Raw genomic sequence first — 24,281 nt, 5'->3', positions numbered from 1 at the left:
GTAGCTCAAAGGAATGTAGTAATACACAAATCTGTCTGGGAGGGGATTCTTCTCCTCCTCATTCTCCTCCTCATGTCCTCACCAGGCAGGCCTGGGCTTCCCAAACTGGATCCTAGGTCCTCCATGTAATCTACCATTGCAGGCACACTACCTAAGTGTACATTTACAGCACACTTACCTCCATGCATTGTACTGTTACAAGTACACACACGTTCACTACACGAGTGTGTACACACACACACACACGCAGTCTGCGTGCACAGTTTAGCACGGAGGGTTTTCTATGTCCAACCAGGGTGTGTTATTTACAGCAGATGGGGTACAGGAACGGTAACTCCTCCTATTCACCCAACACTTAATTTTTAATACTGTCAAGGGGGACCATTAATACATGAGTATATAATGTACCCTCTTAGGCAGTTTTAATCTGTATTTCTTTCTGCATTAGGGATTCCTCACTTGAAAAACTTTTCTTTCTTTCTTGTTTCATCCCTCCCTCACTCCCGCACCCTCCCTCACTCCCCCCCCCCCCCCCAAAAAAAAATGAGCGCTTCATCCAGTGTGCTGGTCTGTACCTGGGTGTTGACTGGGACCCTATGATGAAGCATGCCACTACATAATAAGTGAGGGCATTCTTAAAAAATCTAATGATTTTCCACTAAGATTTTCTATATCCCACTTTGACCCTCTTGTAAGCACATCTAGTAAATTCAAAGACAGAGTGAACACTTGCTAGGTTTTTGCTTTTCTTTTACAGCATACTTCAGACCATCACTTTAGGTGAGTTTAAATGTATTTGAGGGAAGCTAGAGTAGCCTCACTCCCTTGCCTCTCCGTTTGTGGTTATGGTGCTATTTACACACACAGCACTACCAGCACACACACTACCATGCGCGAGTTGCACAACACTTCATCCTTCATGTATTGTACTTCATGCAAGAACACAACACCCAGCACATGCTTTCATTGCACATGCACTGCACAGCGCCACATCTTTCATGTCATGTATTCCTCACAGGCATAAGTACACTCAGCAAATGCACTAATCGCACATGTACTACACAGTACTACTCTATCCCTGTAAGGTACCCTTCCCAGGCACACATACAACAAACGCAGTCACTACTCGTGCACTATGATGTAGACCATGGTTAGTTAAGCACACAGCAGCTGAACTTTTACAAAGGTGAGTGAGCCTGTAAGTGTCACTCTAGTGAGGCAGGTTAAAAAGGTCCTGTTCCTCCTGGTCCAACAAGAACATAATCTGTTAGGCCTATGACGCGCTGAACACGCATAATCTGTGTTCGCCTATGACAAAAATAATCGGCATTAGGGCTCAAGATGTAGCGTCCTCCTCAGCTCGGGCACATGTAAATGATCAAGCCACACATGGAGCTCGCTATTACACGTCTTTATTCTTCATAGTGTAACCATTAACTGAACTAACTACATCATTAAGTTTCCGAACCACACCCAAACACTTATGTCACTATTCTAAAGAGTATGTCAGGGACCATAGGTGTCCCGCTATCTCTAACACACACTACACTACACCAGACAACATTACCGTTGGGCACTCAGGGCAGGAGTCATTACCGTACAGAGCACTTTTCAGTCGCAAAATATGGCGGCTAATGCCACTGTGGAAAGGGACTAGGAGGACTGGTGGCACAGTTAGCTTGTGCCTTGCCTTCCAGATCGACAACCCCAACCTTTAATAAACTGGGGTTACTGCTGCAGTAACTAGGGCGACTTTTGCTGTCTACATGCTAGCCACCTGGTGTAGCCACTGAATTTTCGGAACTAATGTGTGTACTGCTTAGCAGGGGTCAAAAGACCCTAAGGTGAAGACCCTGGCTCCACTGTTCTTAGAACGCTCTAGGGCAAAATCAGGTTCTTCACCAAAACGACGAGCAATCAAAGGGCTTATCTGTGAGAGAGGCTTGTACTTCTGTGTAAAATCCTGTGGAAGGCATAAACGTGTGGTGGCGGAGAGCAATGGTGCAGATTTGGATGTGAGCACAGCTGTCTGGTAATTCCAAGCGGTGATAAAACAAACCAACACTAGGAGAACATGGCAATGTCCCACAGCACACTGCATCTGAATCAAACCACACGTCTCAATCCTAAAGCAAAAGCCTTGCTGCGTTCTGTAAAGGGGTTTGCACCACAATGCAGCTCGAGATGTGCAGAGTGCATGTTGATCCCGCACTAGGAATTCTTTATAGGCTAAACGTGATTGTCTAGGGGTGCAGGCGCGAGCCAGCCTCTAAACATGGACACTCTTCTTACCACAAAGAGGAGCGAAAGGCCCTAGGTGTTTTCCTTCCCATATTCAAAGAAAGTGTTAAAATGAACAGGAAACATCATTGTACATTAGTGGGACGACAAACATTACAGTTTCAAATTTCACTCTGGCAAAGATAATCGACGTTACACTGAGATTGATAATAACAGCATCTAGAGGAGATGTGGCCGAGTTCGACCATGCCCCCCCCCCCCCCCCGACCCCCCACAGAAAAAGGACCCCTGACTGTAGAGCCAGGAGGAACATCCTTGTCCCTCAAAACAGCTCCAAATCAAAACCCACAAAAATCATACCAGTCCAATCAAGGCATTATTTGTGTGCCGAGAATTAACTCCCAGAAAAGCAGACTTATTTTTACGCAGAAAAGACAGAGCAGAGGTGGACAGAGAAAAAACGAGGGTGATCCTGCAAGTGGGATCCCGGTACAATTTCACCTCATTTTGAAATCCGTGCTTGGAATCCGGCCTCGCCGGAGGGGTCTTTTGGTCTTGGGAACCTATGAAGAGAAAGCCATGCAACAAAACAACATGCAGCGCATTCCGGACAGCTAATGATTCCTAATTTGCCGAAAGGGTCAATGCATTTGTCCTATATTTTGTTTCTTTGCTACTTACCATGCTGGAGGGCTTTTAATGGAAACCAAAACAGAATCACTGAGTGGAAGAGGCCATTTAAACAATGAACCCAGAAAACCTGAGGGAAAACAAAAATCCATGAGAACCTTTAGCGATAAACTAGCTCTGTGAACTTTGACCTTTCTTTTTATCTGTAACTAAGAATCGCAAAATGTGTTTCTTTAGGTCAGGCCACCACTGTGAACTAACAGAATTGACAGACACTTTCTTTATTTTCTACTTTCCCTCGAGAACATATGCCCACCCTAACTTTTAATTCATCTCATTATGCACATTGTGACAAAGACTAGAAAAACTTACCATCCACCGAAATGATGCCTTTCACTCTTTATGTGAGAACACTCTTTTTATCATATTTAAATACCGGGGCCAGCAGTGCATAGCCATTAGTAATTAGCATTTTTCCCAAATTAAGGGAATGAAACGTTTGAATTAGATTTCTCCCTAACTGAATATATCTCAAGATCACGTTAAATTCCATGATATTGTTTGCAAAAAAATGTCTCAAATCCTAAGTTCTCATTTTCATTTTAAAGAAGACAACAACAATTTTATTTAAAAAAGAGAATGCTAGGTAATGGAGGGTAAACTGAGATGCAATGTAATTCTTATTAAATTTAAACATTTCAAAGATTATTTTAAAAAATAAGTGTGGAACGTGCAAAGGGCATTCATTCCCACACAGAAACTGCTGCAGACTCTTAACATCTATTTCTCTGCATTGATAACATATATTTCTTTAGTTTACCAAAATATAGTAACATAATAGTTTTAAAACTATTGAAAATTATACATCAATAACCATAGTCACAACAGTAGATAGAAGCTGTCTTTCCAGACATTGGAGATGATGCCACACAATGTAGAACACTTTTATTTTAATTAACAAACCGGTACAAATCTGCTTTACATTTCCTGCAATTTACAGCGAGTACACCTCTAACGAATTATAATGTTCCAAAATTAGCGTCGTCTTTCATCAGTGAATGCTCCCAATTAAAAACAGCCCAATCACAGAATCAAAACATTGTACGGTCAGCAAACACAGTATTAGCGCTTATGAAAGTTGTAAACTCATAAAAAAATAAACCTAGAATGAATGCTTTAGGTGGAGCTAGGGTTCTCTCGCTCGAAAATACAATAAATAGCCATCAGGCTGATGGAAGAATAGTAATCGTCTCTTCTAGGAAAATTGGTTTTTAAATATATGCATGCACTGTACACGCTGGATTGAAGTAATAGTTTAAAGCTGTTCAAACACAAGGAAATAAGTGGTCCGGTCTCAAAACTGCCCCCGTGGTCTGGGTGCCTTGTGGGCCTAGTCAACTACGACTGGGCTGCGGGACACAGTGCACGCTTCGATGCTTTGGACAAGGGAACCGGTGTTACCCATTAACCTCTGTCTCTGTGATTCTCACTGTGTCACCACCGCACGGCTTTTATTTGACAGAAAGCACAGGTGGGAGCAAGAAAAATTAGCCCTAGTTTAGCATTTTCCTGCCCAATGCTTATTGTCACACGCTAATCCTTTGACCTCTGGCACTGTCTGGCAGCCTTTCACCCTTTTTAACATAACAAACCCCACCACCGTTAGTCAGAGCAACAATGATCTAGAATCCGCACACCCACAAAAAATATCCACTCCGATTGCACTGCTTATTATAAAGCCTTTTTCTATCCACCTCATTATTTCCTACACTCATTTTTTGTTTAATTTTTTATCCGTTACATCTGCCGACATGTTTCACGTGTCCTTAATGGGAAGCCCAGACAACGTTTTTAAAGTTGACTTCAGACATGCTTTGTCTGTTTCGATTTTAGTTTCCTATACATAAACTCCCATGCGTTGATAATTTGGCGAAGAACACAAAATAAAACATTTAGAAACGGCTACATTGTTGCGCGAGAGGAAAACCCCTCAAAGATATTTGCTGCCGACGTTAACTCCGAAATATGCTACTAAATACTTCAAAAAAATGTGACTAAAACTATATGAGCACAATTTAACGTAATTGTTTTACTTCCCAACGCAGAATATATATATATATATATATATATATATATATATATATATATATATATATATATATATATATATATATATATATATATATATATATATATATATATACATATATATATATACATATATATATATATATATATATATATATATATATATATATATATATATATATATATATTGCCGTCAGGATGTGATCGCGCAGCAGACAGTGGGCAAACCCACACGGCTGACAATTGTTGGGGCATTACTGAGTGCACGGACCGGTCACTGTACCTTGAGTCCACGTGTTTGAAGGATTTGCCTACACACCCTGCCTGTGTGATCTGAACGGACTACGGACCAGTGTGGGGACTCAAACTACCAGCATGCACAGCGAGGACTGCTGCAGAGGTTTGAAGAACGACGCCTCTGATTTGACACGCTTGCCTCCAATGGGAGTATACTGAGCAGGATATACCCCACACCCCACACAGAACTATCGAACCTAGGAACACAATGCTGGCAATGAGGAAGGCAAACGCCGAAACGCGTCTGCCAGGTGTTTTTAAGGAACTGTGATGTCCGGATGGTGGCAATAAAACTTTCCTGGTGTGATCCCAATGCATGTGTCGGACCCGTTCTTTAGGAAGAGGCGGGACTGGTGGTATATATATATATATATATATATATATATATATATATATATATATATATATATATGAGACAGAACTCGTTCTGGCACAAGCCTGTGCCGCCAATTATATCCGACAATCAGCCAAGAAAGAACGAAGAGTTGAACCCAATTTTTGTGCAATAACAGGGTGTTTATTCAAGTGTCTTGCTGAGCCTGTCCGCCATAACGCGTTTCGACTGTTCCTACAGTCTTGATCACATGGTATATATATATAAAATGCCATGTGTAATGTGTTAAAGATAAGTGCATGAGCAATACCACTTGTGGGCACACTTCAGCAAGGATGAAAGACACACACTGATTGGCTTAGAGGTTGTGAGAATCGGTTTGCTGTTTGGGGGGGAAGGGGTTGTGAAGCTCTTCTCAAGCAACAGCCACAATCCTCGTCGCTAACATAACATGTGCTTAACGCAAACAGTAATAAAGTGAAACCACAACACAAGAAAAATCCCAAAACTATTTAGAAAAATAGAGTATAATTTAATAAACATTTGAGACAAAATAAAAAAAATCCAGTTGATAGAACAAAAGATATATAACTTCAAAGGTTTAAGTATGAATAACATGAAGAAGCAGAAAGTGCTTACTGAGGGTATCTGGTCGCACTAGACCGGGACAAAGTCATAAGTTCAGGCTGACCAAAGTGGTGTGCAAGTTGGATACAGTTACCAGGTAAATTCGGCTGAAAAAGTTACCTTCTCAAAGTCCAGTGTGCAAAACTCAAAAATTCAGAATTTTACAGGAGAAACTCAACTGATGCCAGCATAGGCTCCACATTTTATACCAGTGCCTGCTTTGAAATGGGATTAACTTCCTCCCCATATATGGTTCTGGATTATCTTCTCTCCCCGCCCTGGTCCCAGGGGTCTGGATTCACAAAAGTTCTTTGTGTGTGTGCTGAGGTAGCCCCTTTGAAGTGCAAATGAGATAGGTGACAGCTCCGCCCCTCCCACCTGGTCAGGATGACCCACCTTGCCAACATGCCATCCCTCTTTGTGATACTGTCTGGGAGGAATAAACAAAGGCCAAATGCCAACTACATCTAGTCATGTGAACCAGGAAACAGGCACCAAATGGTCTGGGCAAGAAAATGCCAACTTTTTAAAAGTTGCATTTTCAGAATTGGGACTTAAAATCGGACATTAACAGTAAAAAGGGGTTTAAATTTCAATTCTTAGACATCAAACAGGACATTTCTACCTGCTCCCAAACAAAAGTTATCCCTTATTAAGTGAAATAAGGTTACCTAAAGTTGTTGCTGTGCTGACCAACACATCGACAGATGGCTGACTGAAAGACCATGTAAGTATGAGTGCGTGTGTGTATACATATATATATATATATATATATAGGCAGCACCCCCGTACTGAGTGAGTACGATATTAGTTGAAATTCAGTATACACCATGGCGGCCGGCGCACGCAAGGGGAGAGAGGTTGCCGCCCTTGAAGCTTTCGACGACTCCCCGGCTAGGCAAGTTATAGTGAGTCCAACTAACTATAACGTGGGAATTTCAATGGTTTTATGTCAGTAAAATTTCCAGCTAACTATAACTGGTGTGAAACCTATGGTTTTTTCAGTGAATTTAATAGGTTATTTAAATGCTAATTCGTAACTAGAACTGGTGTGAAACCTTGGGTGTTTTCAGTGAATTTCATAGGTTTTTTAATAGCAAATTTCTATATCTATGAAATGTAATATTTTTTATAATGAATCCTATAATGTATATTTATGTAATACTATTTTTTTTATGTATATTGTTCATGGTTTTTTTTTTTGCCCTGGAGCGTTCCCGGTGCGCGTCCCGGTGAGCGCACCGGAAAGCGCAGTCTTGCGGCGTGCCCCAGGGCGCGTACCGGTGAGCGTCCTGTTAGCGCTTTTTCCACGAACGAAAACATCATCGTGACGTATCGCGTAGCGCGTGATACGCACAGCGTAAACGCACCCGGAAGCACTCGAGCGCATACGATCGCGCAACGTAAGCATCCGACGCACTTACGCGACGCGCCCCTGGGCACATAGCGTAAGCGCGTCGGGTCATGTGACCTAAAAATAACACTTTTTATTGGTGCAGGACAGTTTTGGTTTCCAAATGATGAAAGCCATTGTCATGTGACCTGAAATTAACACTTTTCATTGGTTCAGGACAGTTTTCTTTCCTAATGATGAAAGCCCCCACCTTTTTTCCTCATTCTCACTTTGTACTTTGAGTAAAGAAGACCTGTTGAAATACCTCTCTGTACTTTTTTGGACTGAAAAAAGGCTTCAGTAGCAGCAGCAGCAGGAGCATCTCAGCCACCACCACCACCACCACCACCACCACTTAGAGGACCACCACGCTGGTGGAGATGAAGAAGAGGAAGAGGAGGAGGAGGAAGAGGAAGAGGAGGAGGAGGAGGGGAGGAGGACATTCCTGCCAGAAGACAATACCCCATATAGGCCAAAGCCACACATTGTATGGGAGTTTTTTTCCATCCCAAGTGGCCAAAAAAAGGTGAACGCGCCAAAGGTGAGATGCCTAATCTGTAACATGGAACTTTCAAGGGGGAACCCTAACAAAAAATACTCATTTGGCAATAACACCATGATTTGCCACATGCAGCGCAAGCATCCCAACAACTATGCTGCGGCAGAGGTGAGAGAACTGGCCAGTAACCCTCCCCAATCTTCACCCAGCACCTCAAAAAGAAAGCAGCCCACTCCATCGGGACCAGAGACAAGAGAGATGGTCCCAAACATTCAACCCCAGTTTGGGAAATACAAGATCACTTGTATTTTTTGTGGGAAAACCATCACCCATGGTGAGCAAAGCATAAAGCTCATCAACCGTGCTGTTGACAACCACAAATGCCCCAAAAATCCATAATTTTTTCCTGTTTTTTTTTTTTGCTCCAGTTGAGCCGTTTTCAATTCCTTGTTTTTTGTTTCTCCCCATAAAAATAACAAAAAAATATATAAAATAGTTCATAAAAGCCAAAAAAAGTACAAAATGTTCAAAAAAACATTAAAAAAATATAAAACAACAAAAAGAAGAAAAAAAAGCAGTTCTTTTCAGAACTACCTCCAATTTATAAAACAAGCATTTACAATGCAATGGTTTCGCCTTTGGAAAAGTTAGAGCTATTGGCATTGCTCATGACATTTCTTTTTTTTTTTTTACTTCTAAATAAATGGCATTGCTGTTTACATTGCAATAGGTCTCACATTTGTTGGAGTTGGAGCTACTGGCATTGTAAATGGCAATGTTTTTTATTCATGCTTTGTTAGCAGTGGAGTGATATTTTTTTTTAAGTGCCCACTGTACCATATTATAAGCTTTTATAGCAACTATACAGTAAAGCTATAGCTATTTTAACGTAAAAGGGTGTAAATGGATGAATACAAATACCAAAAAGAATCTTAAACTGTATGGTGGAATGTATAGCAGGTGACAGACTACCGATCACAACATACGTACTTTAAGTAATTGTGGAAACCATATGTAATAAAAAAATCGGTAGTATGGGGTGTCAATGACGCTTATGCAAATGATGCTCAGCTGGTGAAGTGGTCAGCTCTGTTTGCAGATGCAAAGTGGTGAAAGGTGAAGTATTCAGCTCTGTCTGCAGGCACAAAGGGATGAATGGTGAAGTGGTCACTCTTCAGCTGTGAACATGCTCTTTACTGTTGCTCATGGGCATCAAGAGAATCTGCCAGGTCTGAGTCATTTCAGGCACCTTATGTGAGGGCTGGGGTTTGTAAATGCCCCTACATTAAACACCACTAAGAGATGAAGCGATTTCTGTGACATCACGTGATTTTTCTCCAAAATGTTTTTTTCACTTTCACTTTTTGGGTTTTCCGGGATGCTCTGGCATAAGATTCCCGGTTCCACCATGATTCGTTTTGTACAATAAGAAAACACAATAACTAAAAAGACTCTCAAACTACGGTTTAACAGAGACACCTTTTTCTGTGTAAAAAGCACCTCACCATGGACCAAGCAGGGGCACGTGCCCCTAATCCACAGCAGGATTGAGACACTTCTCTGACAGGAGTTGTGCCAACCCACCTGCAGCCAACGCCATGGGTCACAGGAACATGAGATAGAGAGAAGGGGAGGAGATAGAGAGAAGGGGGGGGAGAGAGAGAGGGGGGGAGAGAGAGAAGGGGGGATGAGAGAGAGAAGGGGGGAGAGAGAGAGAGAGAAGGGGGGAGAGAGAGAGAGAGAAGGGGGGAGAGAGAGAGAGAAGGGGGGAGAGAGAGAGAGAAGGGGGGTACATGGAGAGAGAAATGGGAAATAGGAGAGAGAAATGGGTGACAGAGAGAGAAATGGGTGACAGAGAGAGAAATGGGGGACAGAGAGAGAAATGGGGGACAGAGAGAAATGGGGGACAGAGAGAGAAATGGGGGACAGAGAGAGAAATGGGGAATGGGGGACAGAGAGAGAAATGGGGGACAGAGAGAGAAATGGGGGACAGAGAGAGAAATGGGTGACAGAGAGAGAAATGGGGGACAGAGAGAGAAATGGGGGACAGAGAGAGAAATGGGGGACAGAGAGAGAACGGGGGAAGAGTCTGGAAGGGTGAAACGAAAGGGAGAGAAGGCGATAGTTCGGGGGGTACAGGAAAGGGGCAGGAGGTGGACAGGCAATATACATTTTAAAAACAAGCGGTAGATTTGGAAGAGGAAAGCAAAAGAAAGATAGGGCGAGTACAATGTATCAATGGAGGATGTGAGAGGATGGGAGGGAGAAAGGAAAGGAGGGGGCATACTAAGTGGAGAGGGGTGTGTGAGGACAACGGTGAGCGGGCAGGAGGGACAGCGAATGGAGGAGGTTGAGCTGGTCAGGGTGTGAGGAGAAGAACGAGAGGGAAAGGCAGAGCGAGGAACCAATGAGGAAATAGAGGGGAAACGCGAGAGGGGACGGCTGGGGCACAGGGGAGAGTGAGGGCAGAAGAGAGCCACCCACACACACACACACACCCAGAGCCCCCCCCACACACACACACACACACCCAGAGCAGTCACATACACACACACTCTGGAGCAGTCACACACACACACACACTGGAGCAGTCACACACACACACACACTCTGGAGCAGTCACACACACACACACACTCTGGAGCAGTCACACACACACACACACACACTCTGGAGCAGTCACACACACACACTGGAGCAGTCACACACACACACTGAAGCAGTCACACACACACACACTGGAGCAGTCACATACACACGCACACACTCTGGGGCAGTCAAATACACACACACTCTGAGGCAGTCACATACACACACACCCTGGGGCAGTCACACACACACACACACACACACACACCCTGGAGCAGTCACACACACACACACACACCCTGGAGCAGTCACACACGCGCACACACACACACACCCTAGAGCAGTCACACACGCACGCACACACCCTGGAGCAGTCACACACGCACGCACACACCCTGGAGCAGTCACACACGCACACACACACTGGAGCAGTGACATACACATACTGGAGCAGTCACACACACACACACACACACTGGAGCAGTCACATACACACACACACACTGGAGCAGTCACATACACACACACTCTGGAGCAGTCACATACACACACACCCTGGAGCCCCGGTGTGTCTAAGACGACAACGTACGTTTATCAAGCATCTCAACAAAGCATCAAGGGAACCCTGTTTTGCAAGACTATTTCACCTCAGTTATCATACCACAAATGAGCGGTTTTAAAAAAAGAGACCATATTCCATATTTTTAATTGTACACCATGCACCCATAATGACATTTATCCCATATTCAGGTTTAACCATGCTCATTTTTGCGCCTCAAGTTCCTGCTGAATGACTTGTGCAGAGGTGGTCATGGTGCAGTCAATGAGGAGAAAGGTCACAGTTCAAACCCTCTAATCAATACCACTGTCGAGAAGGCTGCACAGATTTACCAGCCCTGGATTTAAAGGTATCCTGGCAACAGCATCACCCCACGCCTGGGCGCTGACAGCAGTGACGGATTCACAGGGAGAGGACCCCCGAGCGGTCACGAACTATCCCCGCGCGTGCCGAGCAAGAGGGCGGCGCACATGTTGACAAAGACAAAAGAAGCCTTGGCAAAGCCAGAATGTTTGGTTTGCATTTTGAGTGCCGGCTAAAACATTAAGAGCGCCTGATGCACAGGAAAAAACGAACTAACCGATTTTTATATACGATGCATCTACGGAATATGTACTTTAATGTGCCATGATTTCAGAGTTCTGTTGAGATATAAAATATTCCTTCATGCGCTGCAATGCAATCATTCCATAGCAGGCTGAATACTATACCACCACACGTCAGTGCTGAACGCTTACATCCCTCAGTCTTCTTGCCTATTAACCGACCTCATCTTAGCTATCCGTTTGTTTTTTGCCACATGTAGTTCCGCATTTATCAAGCGAAAACCAAAACAAAGGGCAACAACAAACATACACTGGAGATCTTTTTTTTTTTTTTTTAAATTTTTAAAACCTTTATTGTAGTAAAGCACACAGCTGTTCAGCCTAACATCCCGGAGGCAAGGCAGCATGGTATCAGAAGAAGTAGTGTGCAAAGCGATTCATATCAGAACAATGCAGGTTGTTTTTTATTTTATATACAAAGAGAAACCTAAACAGAGGCGCCCGAGGGCGCAGAAGAAAGGCAATGGAGAAGGAGAAATGCCTATGAGTCAGTAGGAGGCGTCAGAGGCCAGGTAAGATTTAGTAAAGAACGTAAGTAGGATGTAGAAAAGGGGGGTGGGAGGAAGGAACAGGAGAATTACAACACGAGTGGCATAGCTGGTGTCATCTGCTACGGTGACAGGTTTTCATCGCAGGGAATCGGCTCTGGTGGCAGGCACAAGTCACCTCTGTAAGCATTCCATGCCCCCCACACCTTATTCCATGTCTGAGGTCGCCCCCTGGCAGTATACACAGTCTTCTCACGCAGCATACACCAGTCCATGTTAGCCTTCCATTGCACCACCAGGGGGGCCGCGTTGGATCCCCATTTCTGCGCTATATCCCTCTTAGCGACCATGTTGCCCAGTGTAGCCCAACGAGTCTGCGCCGTGTTGTAGTCATTCGGCTCCCAGACATTGAGGAGGCACCTACGCGCCTCTGCAGCCAACTCAACTCCAGTCACCTCCCTCATCACTCGGTGTACTCTCTCCCAATAAGGGGCAATAACGGGGCACTCCCATAATATATGCATAAAAGTAGCAAGGGCTCCGCAGCCACGACGACAATAGCCGTCAGGCGAGAAGCCCATACGCACAAGCCGGGGGCCGGTAACGTACACCCGGTGGAGGATTTTAAACTGCACCAGCCGCAGACGCGAGGAGATGGCGACCTCCTTAGGGGAGGACACAGCACTCTGCCAGTCCTCGTCGTCCAGTTCCAGGCCATCGGCTACCCACTGGTCCCGCAAGTGCTGGAGGAGGTCGATTCTAACATTAATCAGCTTCTTGTAGGACAGAGAAATGGCGCTATCTGGCATATGCCCGTCCAGAACTCTGTCCTCCAAGGGAGAGCTCTCGGGGATTTCACCCTCCTCCGGTCTGGCGGCAGTGATTGCGTGCTTAAGTTGGGCATGACGGAAAAACTCCGTTCCACCCAATCGGTATTCCGCCTGTAGTTGCGGGAAAGTCTTGACTTCCCCCCTGGCCAGCATGTCTCCCACCCTCGAAATACCTATGAGGTCCCATTTGTCGAAACCCTTGGTATGCCAGAGCTTGCCTAAGATATCTGAATCATATAGAGGGGTGAATTTCGTCAGTCTGCCCTGCCAGCCCTGTATCTTATTGATCGTTCGCCACGTGTGGACCGCCGCCTTGGTCGGGCCCGTGAGGCGCCGATCGAAGGATCCAGAATATAGGGCGCGGTAGTAATTGCCTCCGTGCAAGAGCCACCTATCCATAGCATAGCCCGGGCTGTCCACAGGACCATAAAGGCCATGGTTGATAGCGGTGAGTTGAGAGGCCCAGTAGTATCTCCGCACATCTGGCAACGCAATGCCCCCGTCATACCACGGCATCGTAAGCTTCTGGACAGCGACACAGGGCCGACCATCCCAAAGCAGGGCACGCTGCAGGCTCTCAACCTCCCTAAAATAACGAGCCGGAACAAGGTCCTGAGTGTTCTGCAAGGCATATAAGAACCTGGGCAGGGACATCATTTTAAATAATGCCGCCCGGCCCAGGAGAGAGAGAGGGAGCTTGCGCCAACTCTCCACATCCCTCCGCAATCGGTGGAGCGGCGGGAGCAAGTTGTGGTCATACCTCGCTTTAGGATTATTCGATATATAGATCCCTAGGTACTTGAAGCCTTGCCCGGCCAGTTGTATGTTGCAACCCCTGGGGAGGCGCGGCGTGTCACCCTTGAGGATGTAAAGGGAGGATTTGGCCCAATTAATAATCAGGCCAGAATAGCGCCCAAACGACCTGAGCACGTCACACGCCACAATAAGCGACTTACAGGGGGAGGTGAGGTAAAGCAGGATGTCGTCCGCATACAGGGAGACCCTGTCCTCGAAGCCTGGGGACCAGGAGATCCCATGCAAGTCAGGGTGCGAGCGTAGCATAGCCGCGAGCGGCTCCAGGGCCAACGCAAACAGGAGTGGAGACAAGGGGCAACCCTGTCTGGTGCCGCGGTGGAGCGCAAAAGGAGCAGACATGCGGCCGTTAACCGTGACAGCAGCCAGTGGGCAAGAATAAAGAAGTTGCACCCAGCCCAGGAAGCCCGGTCCAAACCCAAGCTTTGTCAGCACCGCCCATAAGTAGCTCCACTCTAGGGAATCAAAGGCCATCGTGGCATCAAGGGAGGCAAGCACCGCCGGTTCCGTAAGGGCGTGAGCTCTGGCCATGACCCCGTGCAAGCGTCTCAAGTTGAGGGCAGTGTTGCGGCGGGGAATAAAACCGGATTGGTCCGGGTGCACCAAGTCGCTAATAACCCCGACCAGCCGATTTGCCAGTAGTTTAGCCAGGATCTTGGGCTCCGCGTTGAGGAGAGAGATGGGGCGGTAGGATCTACAAACATCCCGCGGTTTGCCTTCCTTATGGATGACCACTATGGTGGCCAGCCGCTGGTCCAAGGGAAGGACACCCTCCTCACGGGCCCGTAGGAACATACCCCTCAAATAAGGAGAGATCACATCCGGCCGGGTCTTGTACAATTCAACCGGTATGCCATTGGGGCCGGTAGCCTTACCCGTTCGCAGGGCGCGGATCGCCAAAGCAATCTCGTCCGCGGTGATATCCCGGTCCATATCGACACTTTCCTCTTCCGAAAGACAAGGGAGGTCAATCACCGAGAGAAACTCAGCTGAATCGGCCTCGGAACGATCCGAGCCGGCTGTATAAACACCCCGAAAATAGTCCGCAAAAGACTCGGCGATGGCACTCGGATCTGTGACCACCACTCCGTCCTCGCCCAGGATCTCCGGGACCACCCGGCTTGCCATCTACCGCCTGTCCAACCAGGCCAGCAGTTTGCCGGCCTTATCACCGACGTCATAAATGCGGCCTTGCTGCTCCTTGGCCAAAACCAGGGCAGCATTCGTAGCGAGATCATGATACTCCGACTGTTTCAGGGAGAGTTCGTGTAGGAGGGAAGGGTCAGGCTCAGGCCCCAAACGGGACTCGAGATCCAAGACTTCTTCTTCCACATGCAGAAGGTCGGCATCACGAGCTCGCTTGGCTTCCGCAATGAGAGCTAGAGCTTCACCTCGCAACACAGTCTTGAAAGCCTCCCACAGGGTGACCGCAGAGCCAACAGAGCCCACATTTTCAGTGAAATATAGGTCGATGGCCTTAGCCAGGAGCGCTCGCGTTTTATGGTTGCGGAAATACCAAGGATTTACCGCTGCCGGACGGCTGGACAGGACGACACCGAAATCAAAGGAGACCCACAACGGCGAGTGATCGGAGATGCCCCTTGCTAGAAAACGGGCCTCGGAGATGGCAGGCGACTGCGCCGCCAGGGTGAGAACATAATCTATGCGGGACAGGCTCCCATGGGCACCGGAGAGAAACGAAAACTGGCGGAGCGCAGGATGCAGTAGCCGCCAACAATCCACCAAACCCATAGAGTCAAGGAAGGTCGGCAGCCACAGTTGGGAGCCCGGTAGGTCCCTCGGTGGCTGGCGATCAAGGGTGCCAGAGCAGACTGAGTTGAAATCGCCCCCTAGGATCAATAAGCCCGAAGGCAGGGACAAGATGGCGCTACCAAGGTCGTGGAAGGTGCTAGATTGGAGGCCTGGGGGAACATAAACCGAAAGCAGCGTCAGGGAACGCCCCTCCCATCTTCCCGCCACAGCTGCGTAGCGTCCTCTGTCATCAAGTAGTGTGACGTCTATTTCAAGAGGAAGGGACGCACGCACAAGGATGCCCGCCCCCCGGGAACCCGAGGAGAACCCAGAGTGGGCAACCATTTTGTAACCCTTACGATTTAGAGCCCTACAGGAGTTTCCCACTAAGTGCGTCTCTTGCAAAAGCACAACATCGGGCATGTGCCTCTTTATCAGTTGAATTACCACCCCTCTCTTAACTCGGTCACCTAGTCCATTGACATTCCAGCTAAGCACCTTCAATTTCCTACCCCCCATCATCCAACAACCCGCCCCACCCGACTCCAACCAGCTCAATTATCAATTGCACAGTGAAAAACACAGTCCATTGCCTCAAGAAAGAGAAAGAGATAGAACAAACAAACAATAAAACTTGCATAGTTGCACCCCCCACCCTGCACCCCTGCATATGACTAAAAAGCCCCCCCAACCAGCAGTGTGCCTGTCGCCCCATAACTACTCTACAAGAAGACACCCAGAGGAGTGAGGAATCTCCGCGAACACCCCCCGCCACCCTCCATGTACTGACAGGAAAAGTAATACGGCATCTTAAAGCCACATTCGATAGTCAATTGAGGCAAATATTACAGACGAGGAATCACCCACTATAGAGCCAAGTCTCATAGGTCCGGGCCGCCAGCAGCGCCACCGTCATGGTCCTCCTGTGCATCTCGGCGCGTCGATAAAGTGTCCAGCCAGTCACTTACGTTTTCAGCAAAATCAAAGAAAAGGGCACGACCCTCGTGCTCGATCCGGAGCTTGGCAGGGAACATCATAGAATACTTGAGTCCCAGGTCCCGCAGTCTTCGCTTCACCCCTGCGTAGCTCTGTCGCTGTCGCTGAACCGTCCTGGTGAAGTCCGGATAGAAATGGACATCGGCATTCTGGAATTTGAGCGGTCCATGTCGTCTGGAAGCCTGCAGGACCGCGTCTCTGTCGCGGTAGTTGAGCAGCCGGGCTACGATGGGTCTGGGTGCCACGCCGGACTTCGGCGGGCCACCCGGCACTCGGTGGGCTCGCTCCACCGAGAAAAAGTTGCTGAGGCCAGGCGGCGCCAGATGAGTCTTGATCAGGTCTTCCACGAGGAGGTCCGTCGCCGCCTCCTCCGAACCCTCCGGTACACCGACAATGCGGACGTTCTGCCGCCTGGCACGGCTCTCAAAGTCATCCAGCCGCCTTGTAAATTGTTCCGCCGTCCTCTGCAGGTTCCGGACTTCAGTTTGTAAGTCCGAGACGTCTCCCGTCAGACTGGACGTCTTGATGTCCAAGTTCTTGACTCGATCATTAGTTTTACCCAGGTCGGCTCTAATGAGAGTCAGGTCAACGGCCATGCCATCCACCTTATGCGTAAGGACTTCATGCTGTTGCTGCATATCCGCCCGGAAACTTGTAATGGCCCCCAAAATGTCACTCAAAGTGGGCTCAGAGCCGTCCAGCGAGCCCGAGTGCAGAATGGTCTTGGCAGAGGGCCCAGTAACAGGCGGCGTCTTTGGTTGGGTATAGCGCTCAATCCTGTTCTGTTGTTGCTGCGATTTGCCGCGGACGCCTTTGTTCGATGTCTTATAGGGGTCCCCCTTGCCCGCCATATTTGGTCCAAGAGAAGAAAGGGCTATGCCAGGCAGGTCCGAGCCCAGGGAGCCGGAGATTTGTCCGGGACAGATCGTAGAATGCCGTCACCGGGTCGTTCCGCTGTCTAGTACACCTCGCCGCTGGCGAAGGCAGGCAGGCACTCCGCAGATCGGCAGTGCGTAGTGGCGGAGTCCGGAGAGACAGTGGCACTGGACTGGCACGGAGTCCCACTCGACGTAGCTCAGCGTAGGAGACACCGATTCGGGATCTGAAAACGGTTCTCGCCTCAGTGGACCATCAGCAACAAGTATCCACCCACGTGGATCAGGATTACGGACAGGATGGTTGCGGAGGATCGGAAGGTCCGCGGAGCTCCGAGCTTACGCGGCCATCTTGGTTGCCCGCGAAGCTCCTCCCACTGGAGATCTTTTAATAGAATATCCCATTTTCGGAGTTTTGGTACAACAGCGCACAGTGCATGTTCTGGACACAGGGGAAGCTATTTTAATCTAAAACTATAAACTACACTCTGCAATTTCCCAAACGTCATATTCATGCTATTAGCGTAGATGGGATTAAAAGTATGACATTAGGACCCCACCAGGATGGAACATAGCAAAAATAAATGGCCATGTTCCTTTTAAAATAAAATAAAAATCTGATTGAAAAACGACGTGTCTATAGCAGTCCAAGTGTGCACGTGTTCACACAAATAAAGTGAGGTGCCTCCTGGCACGTGGCAAGGACAAAAGGTAATTTCGGTGAAATGCCATCTGCCACTTAGCCGCCCTGTACCTCAGGCAGCCTCCCTAACGTCTAAAGTCAAATCATTTCTTCTTTTTCGGACATCAAAGGGCTGTAATACAAAGTTTCTCTTTTTCTGCCCAGAAACAGTGTTCATTTTCCAAATCCTTCGTGTACACGTTTCACTTATCCCTTGTGCAGCCTCTGATGTGCCTGTCACCTTGCACACTTTTTATCTGAAAAGAAAAAAGCAGCTGCTACTTCCAAGACAAAACGCCTCGTGGAACACGTACGAAGTGGGAAGTTGCAGCATAGCGCTGGCGGTACACGGACGGATGGGGGGGGGCGCAAACGGACAGCGGGAGCGGGAACGGCGCAAGAAAAAATAAAACAGCACTCACTGTGGTGTTTCCCAAATAAAGTAGACACTCACCTGGAGAGGGAGGCGGGGATCTGCTGTAGGAGGGGAGGGGGAGAGCGGAGGCCGTGTTACAACGGCATCGGGACCGGCTACGGCTCGGGAGGCGGGGATCTGCTGTGGGAGGGGAGAGGGAGGCGGGGAGAGCGGATCGGGATCAGCTGCGGCTCGGGAGGCGGGGATCTGCAGTGGGAGGGGAGAGGGAGGCGGGGAGAGCGGATCGGGATCAGCTGCGGCTCGGGAGGCAGGGATCTGCAGTGGGAGGGGAGAGGGAGGCGGGGAGAGCGGATCGACATTAAGAGCGCCTGATGCACAGGAAAAAACGAACTAACCGATTTGTATATACGATGCATCTACGGAATATGTACTTTAATGTGCCATGATTTCAGAGTTCTTTTGAGAGGGGGGGGGGCGCAAACGGGGAGCGGGAACGGCGCAAGAAAAATAAAACAGCACTCACCTGGAGAGGGAGGCGGGGATCTGCTGTAGGAGGGGAGGGGGAGAGCAGAGGCCGTGTTACAACGGCATCGGGACCGGCTGCGGCTCGGGAGGCGGGGATCTGCTGTGGGAGGGGAGAGGGAGGCGAGGATCTGCAGTGGGAGTTGAGAGGGAGGCGGGGAGAGCGGATCGGGATCAGCTGCGGCTCGGGAGGCGGGGATCTGCTGTGGGAGGGGAGGGGGAGGCGGGGATCTGCTGTGGGACGGAAGGGGGAGAGCGGAGGCCGTGCAGATTCGGGGGCGTTCCCGGCTTTTGGCTGACGTAGCCAAAAATTCTCGGGAACGCCCCCGAATCTGGTCCGGCCATGACGGACGCCTCTCTGTTCCAATGGCTAGCCTCCATTTATGGAGCTAGCCAATGAAACAGAGGGCGGGACTAAGAGTACACTGTAAGACACATAAGATTTCTCTGGGGGCGGAGCTAAAAGCTCCGTTCCCCAGTCGAAACCTAAAAAGGCTACATTTAAAAAAAAACTCTGTCATTCTTTTTTCCCCATGGTACGCTCCCCGGTTCGCTCCCCGGTGCGCGTAACTGGCGCTCCCCCCGCGCAAATCGAAAAAAAAAAAATAATTTTTTTTGCCCCGCGGGGCCCTTTTATGGCCCCCACATCAAACCTAGGGGATCAGGGGGGTCTATTGCCCCCTTTTGGTCATTCCCCTCTTTGTTTTTGCCACCTCTTGTGTTTCGATCCTACCGAGACACAAGATGGCGGCTGCTCCGGACTGTTTGGAATGTTTACAGACATCCGAGAGCCAATCAGCTTTCCGCGCGCGAACTCGCGTAGCGCGCTGGTTCGCGCCCCGGAGCGCGTACCGGGGCGTGCTTATAGATATATATATTTTTTTGAACTTAAATTACTCAAAATCCACTGGAGCACATATCTTGAGACATAGCAAAGGCACATCGGGCTACCAGTCCCTACAATTTGGCCAAGTTTCGTGGAAATCCATTCAGCCGTTCGGGCTAAAAGTGAGGTCGACCGCCCTATGGAAATTAACATGGGGAAAACACGTTTTGGGACCCCCCTTTTTCCTCGGTCCCCGCTTGACGAATCCCCCCCAAACTTTCAGGCAAGGACCGGAGCGCCGCGAGGCAAGTTTGAGGAAATTTTCAGGCAGATTCCTCAACCGGCGCCAAAGTTATTCCCAATAGAATGTTGCGATTTCCCTATTGAAAATAATCCTAACTATAACTACCTACTGGCGACTGCCAGTAGGTAATATATATATATATATATATATATATATATATATATATATATATATATATATATATATATATATATATATATATATATATATATGTCCAAAATGCCTCCCACACAAGGAAGAAGGCGGCAACCACAGAGGAGGTTATCTTCAGAGCAACTTTATTGACAGGAACGTACAGTCCGGTGGCGGCGAATGCATTTCGGCGCATTGCCTTCCTCAGCACCCTTCACCCGACAGATTGTCCCGGTAAGTCACACCTGCTGCCTTATGATGGAATCGAGGCTCTGCTCCTCCCCCCTTGGCCGTGAAGCACACCTGTTGTTGTGCAAATTGATACCTTTGCACTGCAACTCCCACAATGCCATATGGTGAGGCAGAATGGGCCGGTGAAATGGCGGAGGCTCAAAATGTTGTAGTTCTTTATGCAGCAGCCCATACCAGCAGGGCTTGATGTTGCCTTCGTCGTTCTCCGCCAGTGAAGTCGCTCCTCCGGTCTCCTCAAAACTGTCACAGCCTCCGTGCGTGGCAGACAGTGAACGGGTGCAAACTGCCACAACAGGAGGTAAATTACCTCCACCGCCCTAGTCTCCACCCACAAACGGCAGGTCCGAAGTGTATCCTTACCAGGAATGTTGTATAAGCCGTGAGGCGGTACCAATGAGCTTCTTCCCAAAACGTGACAGGGGTTATCCAAATGCGCCATTGGTTAGCGCATAACAATGTCCAAAATACCTCCCACACAAGGAAGAAGGCGGCAACCACAGAGGAGGTTATCTTCAGAGCAACTTTATTGACAGGAACGTACACATATATATATATATATATATATATATATATATTGTAATTGCATTTTTATAGCGCTTACTACTCCTGACGATGCGTCAAAGTGCTTTTTCGGCGAGTAGCATGCTACTCCGGGACCCATAAAGGATTATTGTTGAATGAGTATAGTGAAACATGCAAGTACATTAAGTAGTGGATAGGTTAGTCAGTTAATTGGATTTGGAATGATAGCAGAAGGATAGAGGAGGACAAAGGTTTGTATTTATATTGCGCTTGTTGACGCACGCTATTCAGGAAGCCTACAAAGGATTAGTGGTGAATTAATATGGTGAAATATGAAGTAATTTCAGTGGTGGATATTAGTCAGTTACTTGGAGTGAGAAGGATAGCGGAGGGATAAAAGGGGAAGAAGGATTTGCATTCATATAGCACTTGTTACCCCTGAAAGGTTGAGTCCTCCCCTCCAAAACTCCTTTTTACTCATCCAAAAGCCTCCTGTATATATATGTATGTATATACACACACACACACACACACACACACACATATATATATATATTCACGTTCCAACTCCACAATTGTTGGGAAGCACTCGGACGGGTGCGGGTTGCGGCTTGTGGAAACCGACTTAAATTGTAGCTCCCTTCCCCCTCCTCAAGGTCAAGTCCGCACTCGGAGGGGACTTGACACGGCTTTATTCACAAGCAAACGACAAACAACAAACGTTTGTTGTTTGTCGTTTGCTTGTGAATAAAGCAGTGTCAAGTGCCCCATGAGTGCAGACTTTTCCTTGAGGAGGGGGAAGGGAGCTACAATATATCTATACTACTATTATAAAGAGAGAACACAACTCTTTGAGCCAGGTAAACTCGGGAACCACAGCGCCAATCCACACACCCGATACATCCTTGAAATTGTCAGAGTGTGTAGATGGACATAGGGTACATAAAATAAAAAAAAAACGTAAATTAAAAAAATTAACTTTAAAAAGAGAGTAGTCCCCTGAAAGAAGCGCCGGCCGCGACGTCTGCGCCATGACATCGAGAGTGCGGGGAGGAGCGGCGTTCAGGAGCAACAGGAAGAGCGGAGGACATGATCACGGGGAGGAGCGGCGGACAAGCGGTAATGACCAGCGAGAAGCGGAGGAGCAGTGGAGCGGGAAAATCAGCAGCGCGAGGAGGAGTGGCGAGTAAGGTAAGTGAAAGAACTGCGGGTGCGCAACAAGGGAGGGACGGGCGAGAGATACGGTCATGACAAAATGAGTCACCAATCTGCATAAGCAAGGCTTGACAATCGCTTTGGCCCTCATGTAGCACACAGTGCTTCCATCATACCGGACAGGCGGAGGGACGGGCGGGAGATACAGTCATGCCAAAATGAGTCACCAATCTGCATAAACAAGGCTTGTCAATCGCTTTGGCCCTCATGTAGCACACAATGCTTCCATCATACGGGACGGGCGGGAGATACAGTCATGCCAAAATGAGTCACCAATCTGCATAAACAAGGCTTGACAATCGTTTTGGCCCTCATGTAGCACACAATGCTTCCATCATACTTTTTTACTATGAACACACACTGTAAATCATGCACTAAAGCCATGGACTGCAAGAAAACAGACCATAGCTCATGAACTGTGGAATCTTACCCAGAGGATGATAGGGAAGGGCCAGGCTATTAACAATCTGCAGGGAGATTTAAATGCTGCCCCCAGCCCCCTTCTGCCCCGTGGAACGCTGGGGCGGGCTGCTAGTATATATATATATATATATATATATATATATATATATATATGCTAAGGGAGCTGCAGCGTGTGGGCGAGCGGCAGGACCCAGCGCCGCAGGAGATGAGGAGCACAGCAGCCCCTCCCCCTTGACACCAGGGGTGATTTGAACAGACCTTGCGACTCCCGCTCCACGGGAGACGCAGCGTGTGGGCGAGCGGCAGGACCCAGCGCCGCAGGAGATCAGGAGCACAGCGGCCCCTCCCCCTTGACACCGGGGGTGATTTGAACAGACCTCGCGACTCCCGCTCCGTGGGAGAGGCAGCGTGTGGGTAAGCGGCAGGACCCAGCGCCGCAGGAGATCAGGAGCACAGCGGCCCCTCTCCCTTGACACCAGGGGTGATTTGAACGGACCTCGCGACTCCCGGTCCGCGGGAGACGCAGCGTGTGGGCGAGCGGCAGGACCCAGCGCCGCAGGAGATCAGGAGCACAGCGGCCCCTCCCCCTGGACACCGAGGGTGATTTAAGTGCCCAACAATACCGGCCCCGCGGGACGAGCCAGGGCGCGCGCCAGGCTAAGCCCGGGCAAAGGGCGGGCCGTCTGTGGAGGAAGGGGGCCGGGCTGGGCCACCCCCGACGTCGCATCAAGAAGATATGGGTAAGCGCAAACTATATCATTCACCTGATCAGGAGAACGCGAACGCTAAAGTACGTAGAAAGTCTCCATCAATAATTTCCTATCTAACCACTGCTGAGGGCGTTTTATCATCCGAAATCGCAATAGCGGAAAAGGAACTGGGGCTTGACCCTCCCCTGGCTTATCTACCTCTCCTCTGAGACGTGTAGTCCCCCTGGAACCCTCTATACAGGTTAGTAATCCACCCTGCTCTCTGCAAACACAAGTTATGGCCTCAGTCGAGGATTCATCCACCACAACTCTGCCCGGCCCTTAAATTGTAAACAAGGACAAGTCCAAGGTTTATAAAAAGGGGCCAAAGACAGTTGCAAAGAAACCAAGCAGAAGGGATATTATGCCAAAAATAGACATCTTGTCTTGTGACCCAGCACTATCCAACCAAATACAGGCTACTGTTCGGGACATGGTGGAAGAGGTTTTTACCAGCCGTCTAGAGAAGGCTCGGAGGTCGCTAAGGACATTATTGATACTTTGAACTCATGCGCGGCGAACCTATTGGCAAAATGTGACCGTATTAATTCTTTTCTGACCCTCCATAGTCTCACCCCAGGTATTACCCAACCAGCTGTTATTAACCACAACGCCCCAATCCCTGGGGGAGGGCAATTGGTGTGTCCTGGGGATACTAACAC

The 24,281-nt window shown here is 48.4% G+C and overlaps 1 protein-coding gene across 1 annotated transcript in view; it reads right to left on the bottom strand.

Annotated features, from left to right (window-relative positions):
* ATP8A1 (ATPase phospholipid transporting 8A1) overlaps positions 1-24,281 on the bottom strand; it is a 780,070-nt gene that overhangs the window by 98,748 nt on the left and 657,041 nt on the right. The window contains exon 30 of the mRNA XM_086963885.1: positions 2,923-3,001. Coding sequence (XP_086820011.1) covers positions 2,923-3,001 — 79 coding nt within the window. The remainder of the gene's footprint in view (positions 1-2,922; positions 3,002-24,281) is intronic.

Source organism: Lissotriton vulgaris, chromosome 3_1 (genome assembly GCF_964263255.1).
Source record: "Lissotriton vulgaris chromosome 3_1, aLisVul1.2, whole genome shotgun sequence".
Taxonomy (NCBI): domain Eukaryota; kingdom Metazoa; phylum Chordata; class Amphibia; order Caudata; family Salamandridae; genus Lissotriton; species Lissotriton vulgaris.
The sequence above is the reverse complement of the archived record's forward strand: the minus strand, read 5'-3'. Positions and strand labels throughout refer to the sequence as shown.